Source organism: Rhamphochromis sp. 'chilingali' (genome assembly GCF_963969265.1).
Source record: "Rhamphochromis sp. 'chilingali' genome assembly, chromosome: 1".
Classification (NCBI taxonomy): domain Eukaryota; kingdom Metazoa; phylum Chordata; class Actinopteri; order Cichliformes; family Cichlidae; genus Rhamphochromis; species Rhamphochromis sp. 'chilingali'.
The window spans coordinates 26,127,408-26,142,996 of NC_137929.1; the positions used below are offsets into that span (position 1 = coordinate 26,127,408).

The 15,589-nt window shown below is 40.6% G+C and overlaps 1 protein-coding gene across 3 annotated transcripts in view; it reads left to right on the forward strand.

Moving 5' to 3' along the window:
- slc8a4b (solute carrier family 8 member 4b) overlaps positions 1-14,501 on the forward strand; it is a 130,100-nt gene extending 115,599 nt beyond the window's left edge. For 2 of the 3 annotated variants that reach the window (XM_080891153.1, XM_080891154.1), the window contains 5 exons: positions 677-801; positions 1,535-1,570; positions 2,232-2,331; positions 4,044-4,316; positions 10,829-14,501. In XM_080891153.1, the coding sequence (XP_080747279.1) occupies positions 677-801; positions 1,535-1,570; positions 2,232-2,331; positions 4,044-4,316; positions 10,829-11,208 (914 nt within the window). In that variant the 3' untranslated portion in view covers positions 11,209-14,501. The remainder of the gene's footprint in view (positions 1-676; positions 802-1,534; positions 1,571-2,231; positions 2,332-4,043; positions 4,317-10,828) is intronic. The other variant, XM_080891155.1, reaches the window with a different exon arrangement.
- Positions 14,502-15,589: the final 1,088 nt, after the last annotated feature.

Below are 15,589 nucleotides of genomic sequence, written 5' to 3' on the forward strand. Positions count from 1 at the left end.
TCTTTTGTAGCTCATACATTGGTCTTTGTTGCTAAAACAGCTTTTATTTAATTCCTCTGTCTTTAAGTCTTCTGATTGGCTATCCCTCCCAAACAGAAGGTATGGACCAATAAAGGTGGAAAGTATTGATAGATGATAGAAGATTTCCATCACTGCATAAATAAAACAGTACATTTATCATGTTACATGTTATGTTCTGTTGTATGATATGTAACTAGTATTTGATATTTTCTCTACCATTTTAGACACAATTTTCATCTTAAATCCTTAAAAATATCTCACTGTTAAACAAAAAAACTCAGAATAACACAAGGAAACATTTCAGACCTTATTTTTAATATCTTTTCATTGACTTTTTTTTAAGTAGGATCTTAGATAATAATAAGTCCTATATGTGAAAATATTAGCAAACTAGCTTTGGCCTTTAAAAATGTCAGTGTGCAAGTAAATGGAGCAGTAATAAAGACACTTCAAAATGAAAACGCGTAAACAGTATCCTGGCAGGGCACATCCACTGAAACTGAAAGGTTTGCTCTTATTTTGAAAGTACAGTCACTGCTAACCAACGAGCACCAACCCGTTCTTGTCATGTGCTTCTCTGCTGCCAGGCTGGGCAGGTAGCTGTTTCTGTTATTACTGTAAAGTCTCATCACTACTCATCTCTATTGTCACCTAGGTGACTCGAATGAAAACAAGCCTTTGGTGGGGGCGGAGGAGGAAGAGGTGGCCAAGATGGGCTGTCCCAGTTTGGGCGAACACACACAGGTAGAAGTGGTCATAGAGGAGTCCTACGAGTTCAAGGTAAGTGTGTGTCTGTGCGTGCCGATACTGCACTAACAATGCCTTTACCAGAGCAGGTGTATGTGAGCGATTCTTCTATCAGATGCATTTTAAGTCCTGCTGGGTCGCTAAAACTAAATGTCCAGTGTCATTCTTTCATTTTGCATTGGATGCATGTAGAGCAACACCTTCTCTGGTAGGATGCTGCTGATTTTTAAAAAGGACCTGCAAAAAATAAGTTAATAATTTATTAACACGATGTTTTCAGAAACTCAAAGAAGTTAAGTTGCTTTCTTTTCAAGCTCCTTCCATCATCTGGATGACTGAGAACCAACACAGACGATATGCTTTCATCATATTTCAGTACAAAACAGGCATTAAACAAGCCTGGCTTTGTTCTTTCATAAATATTTTAACACTAGGAGGCGGGCCTTTCTAGATCTGATCCACTTCTAACTCTGACGAACACCATCGTCACGAGTGTGCAGCCGGGGAAACACAATAACGACACAACGACAGGGCTCTCTGTGGCTTCATGTGGACCCCTAACTGATGCCTGTCTCTTCATCTTGTCTCATCATATCGTTACTTATTTTTCCTGTTAATTGTCATATTCATTTGTCCTCTCATTCGTCATTTTCATCTCTGTTTGGTCTCGAAATGTCACCACTCGTGTGTCTGCGTACAGATTTCATCATCTCACGTGTCCATTTTTTGTCATTTTGTGTGCGTGTGTGTGTGTGTCTGTGTGCAGAGAGCAGTAAATACACTTCTTAGGCATGCTGAAAAGGTAATCCATCATTTTCATGCATGCAAAGTTTGTTCTCTAATCATCTACTGTACAATACTGAAATGTACTAATGGTGCCTGGGTTAATCACATCCCAATCTATAAATCATTAAGCGTTGCCACACATCGAGATTATTTAGTAATTTATCTTACCGTGACTGCTAAAATATGGCACATTTACCATTTTATGATGCTTTTAACATAGTAGATAGTAAAAAATTCAGAATTCCCTCCAAGCCCTGTCAGTAAAGTTACAGTAATGACTGCTAGTGCTGTGCTCCTTAGCTGCTGTCAGCTCTTTTACAACATCTTTTATCATCTTTCTTCTCTTGCCTGTTTTAGACTAAAACACTGAAGCAGAATGCCTGAAGGTTTTTTCTTCCTGAATTTTACAGCGAGCATAAGTAAAATGTGGCACGGCTGATTTCACAGCTTTATATTAATTAGCACACCTTATACCTGGAGTACCGGGGCCTGAAAATTTCAATGAATGTATGGTTTGGGTTTTAACCGAAAGGCCTGAAGTCAGCAGTTTCCTCTTTCTGTATAGCTGCGAATGAATTAACAGCTTGAGGGTTGTGTTTTTCCTGTTCTGCCTGATTTGTATGCAATGGCATGGTTGATATTTGTGCGTTTGTATATTTGTGTGTGCGTGTGTATAGAGTACAGTAGATAAGCTGATCAAGAAGACAAACTTGGCCTTGGTGGTGGGAAGCAGCAGCTGGAGGGAACAGTTTGTCAATGCTGTTACAGTCAGTGCAGGTAACACACACACACACACACACACACACACACACACACACACACACACAAAGGGCTTCATTTTGATTTATGAACAGTGGTTTTGGCTGACATTTTTCTTGACTTTATTTTTAAAGATGGTGGATGAAGGGAAAGAACTTTTCTTAAAACGTGACATCAGCATTTAATTTGGACCCTTATAGTGTATTTTGATAAGGAGAGATCATCAGAAGGAATTGAAAGTGATTTATTGATATACAGAATTCAGTTTGAGATATTTGGCGGTTAGACCCTGATGGCCCGGCGCAGCAGAACGGGATCTCAGTGGTGATAGGGATTAGAGCAGGACTCCCCAGAGTCTAGACACTGGTGGTGGAGATGAAGATGGAGGCTTGAATGGAGCCTGAGTTGCACGAAGGCAACTGCAAAGAAGAATGACAGATGTACAGTATGCAGAGTGAAAGCTGATTGGTCAGAAGAAGGCCAGCAGAAAGCTGATTGGACTAGACATGTGATGTCACAATCAGCTTGACAGCGTGGGAAAGTGGAAGTGATGTGGATAATCTAAGCTTAGATTATCCATCAACACCTGGGAAGCAGACAGATGAGTGACTACAGATCTTCCCTATTGAACTTACGCATAAGCTTCGTTTATTACATTCATAGTCTGTTTCTTTACTGTCACAGACAGAAGTCTGATTCAGTTTTAGTTATGTAAAGTAGTTTGACATTGTAGGAAATGCAGTACATGGACAAAAGAATATTTCTACCTGCATGTTACTCATGCACATATGGAGTTGCAGTTATGACTGCTTCCACTCTTTGGAGTGTGTCTGTAGGAATTTCTGCCCATTCATCCGAATTGGGGGATACGTAGGCAGAAACTGATGTTGGATGAGAGGGTACTCTGCACGTATTGAATCAGTAGAGCAGGTTTTATATACTATTGAATAATATCCCTTAGAATTCACTTTGGGATATCTTGGACAGAAGAAATGTATCAAAATTACTTGCTAGTTGCTATGGTGACATTTGATTACAGTATCATACTCAAAAAATGTTTCTTTTGCAAATATTTGTAAAGGCAGAAAGTAAGGCTGCATGCTTGACTCTGTAAACTGGTGGGAATGGGATTGAATGAAACAGCTCTCATATATGGGCATAGTATGGGCTACTAGCAAGCTAGATTAGCATAACATAGCACAATTATTGGTACATTATAGCATTTAATTAATACAGCATTTTGTGTTGCTTAAAACAACCCCTCACTCTTAATTTAAATATATTTCTATAATCTCTAAAGCTTATCAATTAATATGACGTAAGTTATTAGCTTCTAATTAAAATGTTAGGTTGGGGAGGTATTTCAGGCAGTTAGCCATTTTGCTTATATTGGGTAGTTTTTGTGAATTACAGCTACATACCAGCTGCTTTTCATCAAGTCATGACTAAAACATTTAAAACAATGTCAAATACAAATTGAGTGAGATTTAAAGTGCTGCTAAATGGGTGCTTTAAGCAAAGCTATAGATCAGCTGTTTTTTAGTCTTTATGCTAATCTAAGCTAATCAAGAGACTTAGGAGATAAATGTGACAAGAAAAGATATCAAACTTCTGTCTCTTACTAGAGTTAAAGCTGAAGTTTATCTGTCTTGTTTCTTCTTTTTGTCTCATTCCTTTTTATTAATCGTCTTGTTACTTTTACTCCGTTTCAATCTCCCACCTACCCAAAGGAGATGATGACGAGGAGGAGAGCGGCGAGGAGCGGCTGCCCTCCTGCTTCGACTACATCATGCACTTCCTCACCGTCTTCTGGAAGGTTCTGTTCGCCTTCGTCCCTCCCACAGAGTACTGGAACGGCTGGGCCTGCTTCATCGTCTCCATATCGCTTATCGGCGTCCTCACCGCAGTCACGGGCGATCTGGCATCTCACTTCGGCTGCACGATAGGACTGAAAGACTCGGTGACGGCTGTGGTGTTTGTAGCGCTGGGAACATCAGTGCCAGGTGAGGATGAGTGGGGAAGAGCCTTATTATTTGACTTTAAATCCCAATCTAAGCACCAAAACATTCACCACCACACGCTCATCAATGGCCAGCTCATCAAACACATCAGAAAACGTGTCTGGGATCTTTATTTCTTTTATATTGTTTCACCTTTCAAACAACTTGGTTAGATTGGGTTAAAATACAAACTTTCAACAATGGTTACAGTGTCTTATCCATGCTGATGATTGGTCAGCATGGATAAATACCACCCGTTTCCTGAGAACACGCTTTTAGCTGGATTGAAAAACCCTGATTTAACCTATTAAGTTCATAACCACCACCTTTGTGTGACCTCTTAGTCTGATTGTGTTAGGGTTAGTTTAGCTAGATAATGAAAAATTAGTTAGACACATGGTTACATTTAGATGTGGTATTGTGGGTTATTATGAGTAATGCCTGTGTATGAGTGCGGTTGTTGAAAACAAGCAGGAAGAAGATTTTCCCAGCTTGCAGCTTGATCTGAATACAGGTATGAGGAGAGGTTTAGCGGGACTCAAACAGAAACAGATGGCTCGGTGTTACGCCACAGTGGTGCAGAGTGATTATTTTCCACGTTTGCCATGTTACAAATTCCTCCCCTCCCATTACACCACACTCGAGCTTTCCGTTTCACCAGACATGAAATGAGCTGCGTCTTCCCTCCAAAGTTCAGATGTAAATAAACAAACACAAGCCTCTCTCCTGCGCCTGATTTCAATAGCAGCCGCTTTGACTTCCAGGATCGAAATCAAAAATATAATTGTAAAACTCCGGCTTCATCACAGCCTTCAGCCTCGGATTTTTTTCTTGCCCGGAGTGGGCAGATCGTCCCCAGACTTTCATTCAATTCCCTGCCTCATTCCTAACGACAGCAGGTTTATTGTTGCCCCTTCGTATGATTTATAGAAACGGCTCCTGTGCTGCTCTTCCGGGCGGTAACTTGGATGGTTTGTGATGAGGTCTCTGGAAAGTAGTGTTTGAATCAATTCCTTCTACAACCATGTTATGGTGTGTGAAGGGGAATTTTAGATCCGTAAATCAGCGCGTTTCCTTTTGCAAGGTTCTAATGTTTTCATTTTCCCTCTTGTTGTGAATCTCTGATCACTTTCACTCCCAGCCAGATCTCTATCTGTTCCTTCTTTAGTCTCTCATAGTCCCCCCACTTATCTGTTAGGCTCTCATGCCCCATTCTGGTCAATTTGTTACTCTGACTTGGTGTTACCTTACTCCGCTCTTTCTTTCCTCCTCTTAGTGTTTTTGCTATTGGATCATCCATCATTCTGACCTGTGTATGCTGTAGAAACCAGGCGTGCGTGTGGGTAAAAACGTGTGCTTTTCCTGTCGAGGAGCTGCAAGTTAGCATGCAGCATCTCCAGCGGGCCATTATGACTTTCACAGGGAGTGTTTGCTGCCTTCTGCGTGTGTGATCTCCTTAAAACTTGTTCTGCTCTCTCGTTTCCATTTCTCTGACATGCGCCCTTCCCTCCTCCTACTCTTCTCTCTGTCCTCCTCGAGATTCATAAAAGCATTTCTGTGTTATTTGATTGGAGACACACTCCAGGATTATCGGCCCAATTTACACAGAATTTGCAGACTCAGGCAATTAGAGAGCAAACGCTGATGGTTTGAAAGCTGCACGCTGCAAAAATGTTTCTGCCTGTTTAAGAGGTTTGCACAGCTCATTTGTAGCCATCTGAGGTATTTAAACTGTAAGTGGTGTTTGATATGTGCATCCGTGGTGAACAAATGCTGACGCTGGTTTGCAGTCTTCATCTCATACGCTGCTTCATACCTGAAGTTTATCTCTGTGTGAACTGATTTTTGACTTTTTGGATAATATTGATTTAGTTGTTGCTCTTCCTTTGGTCTAAATACATGAATTTCACTGTGGAAAGTCCTTTTGGAATTTTGTGGGAAGTTGCTGCAACAGAGGATTTAAATTGTTTTAGTATAACAATAAAAATCTGCACAGCCTCGTTCATCAAATGAGAACTTTTAGATATTTTTGTGACCGTTTAGCAGGAATAGTGTGGACGAAAGGAGTTTATACGAGCCAAATGAAGATGTTCAGAAGATGACACTCCAGTAGGTCTGCGTACATTCACCACAGCATTAAACAGGCTGTTCTCATCATTGTTACCTGTGTGGCTGGCTAGGCAGGACCAGATCGCAGGACTCAGAGACGGGGGATTTAAATCTAAGAGGCAGCTTTATTTGCTGTGATGAAGAAGTCAGATGTGGTGCAAAAATAAAAATAAAATAAAAAACACTAAAAGAAACAAGTTTAGAACTAAGACTCTTGCAACCAGGACACAATAAAGGAACATGAACTACACACAAGAAACACACTGCAAACATGGAGACCACGACGACCAGAGTGTGACTGAAGACTTAAATACACATGCAGGATAACGAGGGAAACAGGAGAGAAACACAGCAGGAACAAATCAGACGCAACGAGAGAGGGGAAGGAAAACTAAACAATGCATGCAGGACAAGAGACTATCATAACAAGACAGGAAACACTGAGGACAAAACAATAAGGGAAACTAAACCAGAACCACAAAGGATAAACACAAGAATCAGAAACTCATAAACGAAGAAAACTAAACTAGGAAATATGAGAACTCTAAGAATACCACAATAATGACTTATCAAGATTCAAAAAAGTCCACAAACACAAAACACTGGGTCAGAGACCCACAACCATGACAGTTCTGTTTTCTATTTTTAAACATATGAAATTAGGGCTGTGCAATATGACCAAAATCTCATATCCCGATATTAGACATTTATTGTCCCGACAAAGATATATATCACAAAAATTTTAAATTTTCTGTAAATTCTGTGAATCTCGGGTAACTCGACTCGTGTGAAGTGTTTTCAGCTGGGCGTCGTGTACCTGGAGTCGAGTGTTTTCACCGACCAGTTTCCTGCATAATTTGCATAGTACAGTTTTCTGGTCCGTGTCATACTTTTCATAACAAAACCATGTCCATGCTACAGAGGTAGCCCCTCATTTAGAAATAAGGTCCTCGATTTGTTTCAACTGCTCTTCCTGTTTGTCATCATTTCAGTTTATTTTGAAAAATCCCAACAGGATCTTCAGCTTTATTGTGAAAGGTTTATGTGGAAAATAAACAAGTGGACGGCGGAGCCACACGCTGGGTTTACCGTCACTGTTGCTAACAACAACGTGGAAAAACAGTCGCGTATCCGCCTGTAGCGTGGTTATTTTAAATATAAGAGAAAGAGAGAGCTTTAAGAAATTAATAAACTACAGTGACCATCAAAGTCATGAAAAATATTGCCGTAAACAGTTTATTTTGCGACACCACGAAACAAACGATAGCGTAAAATGAAACGATAGACGTTTTCATATCGTCATCCGATATATATCTTATATCGAACAGCCTTATATGAAATAGCAAATAAATGTTCATTGAGCACCTATTGGGATTTAAGTTGCTTTTTAGACAAGTGAAGATATTTCTTTAGCAAACTGATTCCTTTTAAGAAACATTGCTAATTCAGAGTCTGTGATGCTGCTGGATTTTGTCCCACTGCATCTCTAACATGTGTCTGATGATCTTATTTGGAGGCAGTAATGTGGAGTTATATGGCTGCCCCTATGTGCACACACACACTTGTTTTTTGTGTCGTCTACCCCCAGCAGGATTACAGTCCCCCCCCGAAAAAATTTTGAGGACAGTTTTAATGTTGGGATACGAATTTCAGCTAATCTCACTGACATTCAAATGAAAATTGAGGCTCTTCTCACCAGCCTGTCTAAAAACAGACGTTCAGTAACTGGCAGCAGCTTCCGCCGGTATTCCCTGCCAACCCAGTTGTAGTCTCTCTGCTTTTCATCCAGTTTCTCCTCACATATCCTGCACCACAGAGCACACTTAGTGTACACCTACAGCATTTCACAGCATTTATTACATTGATTTTGGTTGTTCTGATGCCAGAACACAACTGTAAATTGCAGCAGGACTAGTAAATCTTCTCTGAAACTAATGCAAGTGATGTTTAATTCTGCCCAGTGTGCATAAAAAAAACGATATATGGCAAGTGAATCCATTTCTGACAAAAATGTGTATCGCGGAGCAACGCAAACCTCCTGAGGCTTTTTTAAATGCACATAAATTTTGATAATGTAACTCTAAAGGCTCTCGCCTCAAACAGTGACCCAATGTGAACACAGAAATTATCATTCCACAGGGATCCCACAGGGATGGAAATTTCTCTCTAAAGATATAACCTGGACACAGGGCAACCACTGAGAAACCAGCATTAAACCACTGATTCAGCTCCATGGAGCATGATTACAAAAATATGGACTAAGAGACTTTAACTGTGGCTGACAGATTGTTATTTCCTTATGCAGTATACACTCACCGTCCACTTTGTAAGTTGCTTTGATTCAACAGCTCGTCATTGCATGTATCTAATCAGCGAATCACATCACAGCTGCATTTGCGAATGCAGTCATAGTCAAGAAGATCTGCCAAAATTCAAACTGACCATCAGAATGGGGAAGAAAGGTGATTTAAGTGTATTTGATAGTTGTTGGTGCCAGATGTACGGTGGCCCTGAGAGGCCAAACGGACTACAACTTAAGAAAAGACCAGCAATAAGAAAAACGCTGCAAAAACACACAAAACACAATGGAAATCGGAAAAACAAAAACAGAATTAGGAAAAGACAGATTTCCAAAAGCACAAGGGAAGTGTTTCTGGGGAGACAATAACCCGACGGACCAGTTGCAGGCGCCCAAAACATGGTAGATGTGTTTTATTCTCATGATTCATATAATACTGATGACAGATTTTTAGGCTAATAGTTAGGCTAACACAGTTACCGATAGATCCTCCACTTCTTTTAAGTGTCTCCCAGCACAATTCTTATTGCATATTTTGGTTCCTGCAACTGGTCCGTCGGGTTATTGCCTCCCCAGAAACACTTCCCTTGTGCTTTTAGAAATCTATTTTTACCTATTTCTGTTTTCGTTTTTTCTATTTCCGTTTTCATTTCTTCCTATTTCCGTTGTGTTTTGTGTGCTATTGCAGCGTTTTTCTTATTGCTGATCTTTTCTTAAGTTGTAGTCCATTTGGCCTCTCAGGGCCACCTTACAGATGGGCTGAATGTGGGTGCTTTAGAAACAGCAGATTTTCAACACAACCACCTCTTTAAGGTTTACAGAGAATGATCCAAAAAAGCAAAATACCCAATGAGTGTCAGTTCTTTGTCTTGTTGATGCCAGAGGTCAGAGAATGGCTTTCATAGGACTTCATAGGAATTAAACAGTAAGTCAAATAATCACATAATACAATTAAGGTCTGCAGAGGAGCATCTCTGAATGCACAGTGCATCAAACCTTGAAGCAGATTGGCTACAGCAGCGAAAGACCAGGTGCTGCTCCTGTTAGAGCATGATCTCGTGGACAATAGATCACAGGCATTTAAAACTAAACAATATTGTTTGTTTGTATCAATGGTTTCGTTGTAGCAAGGTGTACCTAAAAAAAGTGGCAAGTGAGTGTGTAATCCTTTCAATTACACATACAGTGTTACACATCCGTGATAATATTTATGCAAAAGGAATGGAGGAACTGACCTTTGTGGTTGCAAAGGGGCTTGCAGATACATAGAAACTGTGGGTGTATAAGATGTCAGCAAGTGTTAGGTGATCTACCAAGAGTGAAGAACTGAGTTTGACTTTAACTGACATGTAGGATATTCCCGGAAATGTCAGGATTTCACTCATCAATGACTTCCAGTGTCTGCAACAAACCTTTTTTATAAAATCTTATGTATGACTCCCCATCATCTTCGTGATAGCTGACTGGATAAGCACCAGTGTAACCAAATATCTACTGATTGGATTTGACAGCATTGCATATTTAAATTATGCAGGTTATAAAATCTTCTGCTGTATTTGGCTGTCACCCAAGCATTTGTTCGTCCTTTGTCTGTCTTTGAGTATTATGTCCTCAGTTATCGGTACAGTTGCTTTTCTTCTTCCTAGGTGTTGTAACTTTTTTTTCTTAGACTGATAATCAGTGTCTGCCTGTAAAAAAGAACAACCACTTCACAGTTTTGTCCTGTCTTTATGCTTCTCTTTCCATTCTTGAATGACATGATGTTCACTTGTATGTTTTTAAGTGGAAAACAGTTGTTACCTTTAGCTTTTTGCAGCAGCCTGTGAGCAAGTCCTTCACAAAAATACATCTAAAATTTATTCAATTAAAGTAATTTCCATAGTTTTGGTTGGCACAGTGTCATTGTCTTGTTTTGACGCTAGGTCTATGCTTTGCTTTTATGCCTTGTTCTAATCTTGCACATTGATTTTTCTATTGTAGTTTGAAGCGGTTGCTCTGAGGTTTTGAAAAGATGAACGTAGTAGAAGAAAGAACCCTAAAAATGAGGCAGCATAAAAAAGGGTTTTACAATAAAGCCTTTCTTTCTTTCTTTCTTTCTTTCTTCTAGACACATTTGCCAGCAAGGTCGCTGCCATCCAGGACCAGTACGCTGACGCCTCCATCGGCAACGTCACCGGCTCCAATGCGGTTAACGTCTTTCTGGGCATTGGCGTGGCATGGACCATCGCTGCCATCGCCTGGCGCTCCAAGGGCAAACCTTTCAAGGTGGACCCAGGAAGTCTGGCCTTCTCTGTCACCCTCTTCACTATCTTAGCTGTGGTGAGCGTGCTCACGCTTCTGTACCGGAGGCGGGCAACAGTCGCCGGTGGCGAGCTGGGTGGGCCGCGGACTTGCAAAATAATAACGTCGCTGATGTTTGTCTCATTGTGGCTGATTTACATCCTGCTGGCTTCCCTGGAGGCCTATTGCCATATACCAGGGTTTTAAATGGAAAGGAAAGCAGAGGGAGAGAGAGGCCCACTGCCAATATGAAAAGAGAGAGAGAGAGAGAGAGAGAGCGATGCAGCAGTCTTGAAAGAGGGAGTCGAGATGGATCGATATGGGCCGACTTTTCAGGAAATCTTTAAATCCGTCCAAAGACTATTTCAGTTTTTCATCAGATGTGTTTTTTCCCTACATTCCTCTCTGTCCTGAAAAACAGAGAGTGAGTCCTCATAAACAGTAAAACTTGCCAAATGTCCAAATTAATAATTATTTATTCTACATTAGCAGCTCTTTTAGACAGGAAGCCCCTCCCTCTGGTCTAGTTATGACGAAACTTCTCGAATACATAAAATTAAAATGTAACATCGTGGAAAAAAGGTATAAAACTGACTTTTGAGGGTGCTTCTAAAATCAGCAGTTGACAACAAAGTGTACAGGCTCATGTTGTCCTAATATACTGCCAAGACAGCTGGAACGAAAAGACGATCAGCTGGCTTCTGAAGAGAAAATAGGTTGAGAGTGAGGATTAAAGTGAGATATAAAAATGGAAAAGATGAGACAAGAAGAAACAGAAATAGAGAAAGAAGAAAGTGTGTATAGCATAAACAAGAATATGTGGTAAAAACCTTTTACTGCCCTGTATTAGTCACTCGTTCGCTCCCTCCACCTTTACTGTATCAGTGGACGCTCCTGTCTGAACATTTGAGCTCTAAAACTGACAGTGACTTCACACTTTTAATCCCTCTTCCACCAAATGCACACAGACACACACACACACTCACATATACACACTCTTGGGGCCCTTGGGTGATTCTGCAGTTGCGGGGACCAAGTTGCGGGCGAGATGAAAAGTGAACATCCTTTCATTTTATTTTATTTTTGTCTTTTTATTCTTTTCTTCCTCAGTACACTGTGCAAAATAGTCCCTACACACACCATACACTTTCCTCAGACCCTTGCTCTTGCCTTACTTTTATCTTCCCCGTAGGAATAAAGTCTTAAAGTTGATGAAATGTTGTAGTCAGCACCGACCGACCTGCCCTCTTTTTAATTGAGCCAGTTTCTGTTTCATTTTGGCATCTGTTTAATGCCAAATTCCCACACTTTTTACTAAACTTTTGAGTGGCGTCACGTGTTGATGTTGTTACCGTGCAATTGTAAAAAATAACAACAATGAAAAACCGTATAAATGCAGCGTGATCTGATAATGGACAAGACAAATTCAAGTGAAGAAATCTCTAAAGTGGGGAGGAAGAACCAACAAGAACAGTCCACCAAGAAAAAGCTGAAGCTTTGTGCACGACACATCGTGAGGTGCATTGTTTACACTTTAAACTACGGATAATGTGAACAACTTTGAGCCAAGCAGGGACTTCTGTGATGCCGTCGATGAACAACACAAGAATCGGAGCGAAGGATCGACTGCGAGACGACGGTGTTGACGACAAATCAGAACCATGACTACAGCCAGTGTTTCTAATTGTACATGATAACAGAAACTGTCGTTGATGTGTGTGCGAGAAGTCATTGATATCCCCTCTATCTTAAGACCCACTCTGTAAGTAAAACTCTGGAGGTATTCAAGAAAGACTCACGTGGACTTTTTTCTCTGAAACAAAGAGAAACGAGAGGACATTTTTAAGGAAACCCAATGCAACAAGAAGAGTGTGAACATAAAACCACAGGAGAGTGAGACACTTTGAAGGAAATGTATGGCAGCTCTGAAATATCACATGACTGTTCTGCTCCAGTCGGGACATTTCTTTGTAATCTAAACAAAAAATTAAAAAAAAAATATATATATATATACATATAAATCACAAGTGTGTGTATCCAAAGATGAGATAGAAGAAAATAGTCACAGATCACGTTTTCAGTGTGCAGTCTACAAGCTGCTGGTTGTAGTTTGTAAAAAAAAAAAAAAAAACAAACAAAATAACTGGCAAGAATTTCATAAAAATGTTCACACTACAGATATATGTGGTAAATGATCTGGTATATTTTATGGGTAAAACTGTGCTATTTATTATGTTTTCGTGAAACTTTTTTTTCTGTGAAACTCAGGCGTGGTGTGCGTGGAAGTGAAAGTAAGATATTCAGAATAGCTAAAAGCGAGAATATTAGGCCATGTATCGTGTGAACTGTTTTGTCATCCGTGTCTGTCGTTTAAAGTGTCAAAGCCCAGATCTGCATTATGTGGTGTTAATAGCCCGGTCCTGCCCGGAGGCTGGACCGAAACTGGACAGAAGGGATGGCATATGGCTTGTCAGTGTAGATTATTATTAAACGCTAACTTCCCTTTGTTGAAAACAGTATAGAAAGAGATACTCTGCAGGAAGTGGGCGATTTTTCTCTCAACTACCCACCATGCTGACGGAGATCTTCAAGAAAAATCATCCTGAGATAAACAATAATTTAGCTTTTTGGTTTGTTGACTGACACAAGAATAGGACAGAAAACAACAATTTACCTGCCTGCCATCCTTATTGTTAAATATGGACAGCCCACTCACTGCTGTCAGCCCGTATAAATGCAGACATGACAAAGCCGCCTTAATTTGTGACCAATCCACGCCTCTGATACAGCCCCGCCAAGTTCGGTGGATGTAGAAATGGAAGATAAGTGGGTGATTGGTGCAAACAGGCATTGCTCTATGGGGGTAAACATTCCTGTATCCATTGCAACTTCACTCTTTCTATGGTACATCTTTTGCTGCAGGAAACAAAGGAAAGCTGTTTTCCCCAGCCCACTTTCAATGATAGAGTTTGGACATCTGCCATATTCCTTTTAGCTGCAAAGATTTAACATTGTTCTACAGAAGTTAAACGTGATGACATGTCCTGTCCCAACACCTGTAGAAAAGGGCGTTGGTCAAGACGTTTTCAGCCTTTCAGATGCTGAGGTCATGTTAAGTCAACCTAAGGCAACTCTACTGTCCATGTGAAAGGTGGGGATAGTCTGAAAGCCAAATTTTGCAAACTGCCACATTGGGAAGATGTGAACTGGAAGTATTCAGTGGGTTGTTGATAGTTTGTCAGCGTTAATCTCGTTAAAATGACATTAACGCCATAACCGCATTAGCAAATCTCAGTTAGCGAGTTAGCGCGAATCGCCCCACGCATGGGGCTGCACATTGACAATGCGTTAGCTTGTTAATGCGTTAGCTCATTAACACGTTAGCGCCGTCCAGCCCCACGCACGGGGCGATCCGCGCTAACTCGCTAACGGAGATTTGCCGCGTTAATGCGGTTATGGTGTTAACGTCATTTTAACGAGATTAACGCTGACAGCACTAAATATAATATATAATGATAAGTCACAGTGAAACTAAGATGTGTGTTTGTACGTTGACATTTGCCTGATAGGTTGAGATAGCGTCCACGCCCCTAACTTTAAGCCTTACCAGTAAAAAAAAACGACAACTTTAAAAATCTCTTGAATTAGTCATATTTGTACGAGGCTAAAATTGCTAATTTCACGGCTGAGGCTGTTCATTTTAACATTTAACATTCACACCCTTTAATGATCTGTAATTATTTGGTCTCAGCACATAATATGTTGAAACCTAGGCCTGAACCCTCCACGACCGAGGTCAGTGTTTCAACGTTTGGCATGACTTGCACATTGCCATGGCCCCTGCCAGCCTCTTACTAGGGCCAAACTCTTTCTTTTTTTCTCAATGACTTAAGCTTCAGTAACAGTTGCCAGTTTCCGAATGAGTGGGCAGGATAATAGTGCTGCTGACGCCACAGGAATACTGGGACGGATTTAGAAATGTAGGCTTTTTAAAGGTTGATAAGCCTTGCTGGAGGACGACTGAAAGTGTTTGCGTGTGTGTGTGAGTTTGTGTGTGTGCCTGCTCTCTAAGTGAATGAAGAAATGCGACCATATTTTTAGTCTTTTGCCTGTTGCTTAGCGACCATCTATCTGCTAGCCGTTGTCTTCTTGACTGTTGCTGGTGTGTGCGAGACACTTCGTGTGTGTGTGTGTGTGTGTGTGTGTGTGTGTGTGTGTGTGTGTGTGTGTGTGTGTGTGTGTGTGTGAGTGAGAGAGAGAGAGAGAGAGAGAGAGAGAGGTTTTCTTATATTTCTCACTTGCCCTTGTTCTAATGAATGTGACAGACTATGGACGACTGTCACGTTTAAAAAAAGGAAATAAGTTGTTTAGCTTTCAGTTCTCATGCAGCTTGATTCTTCCAGAAGATTCTCTAATTTGGTGTTTTGACAATGGTGATAATATATCAGTCCAAAATCTCAAGTCTGTTCGATTAATTTGAGATTATTTGACTGCTCAGACCATTCCAGTCATCTCTCACAACTGATCAGTGGGAACGTTGCTGAGACCACGCCCACCAGGATTTCATTCTAGGACAAAAGTGGCCACA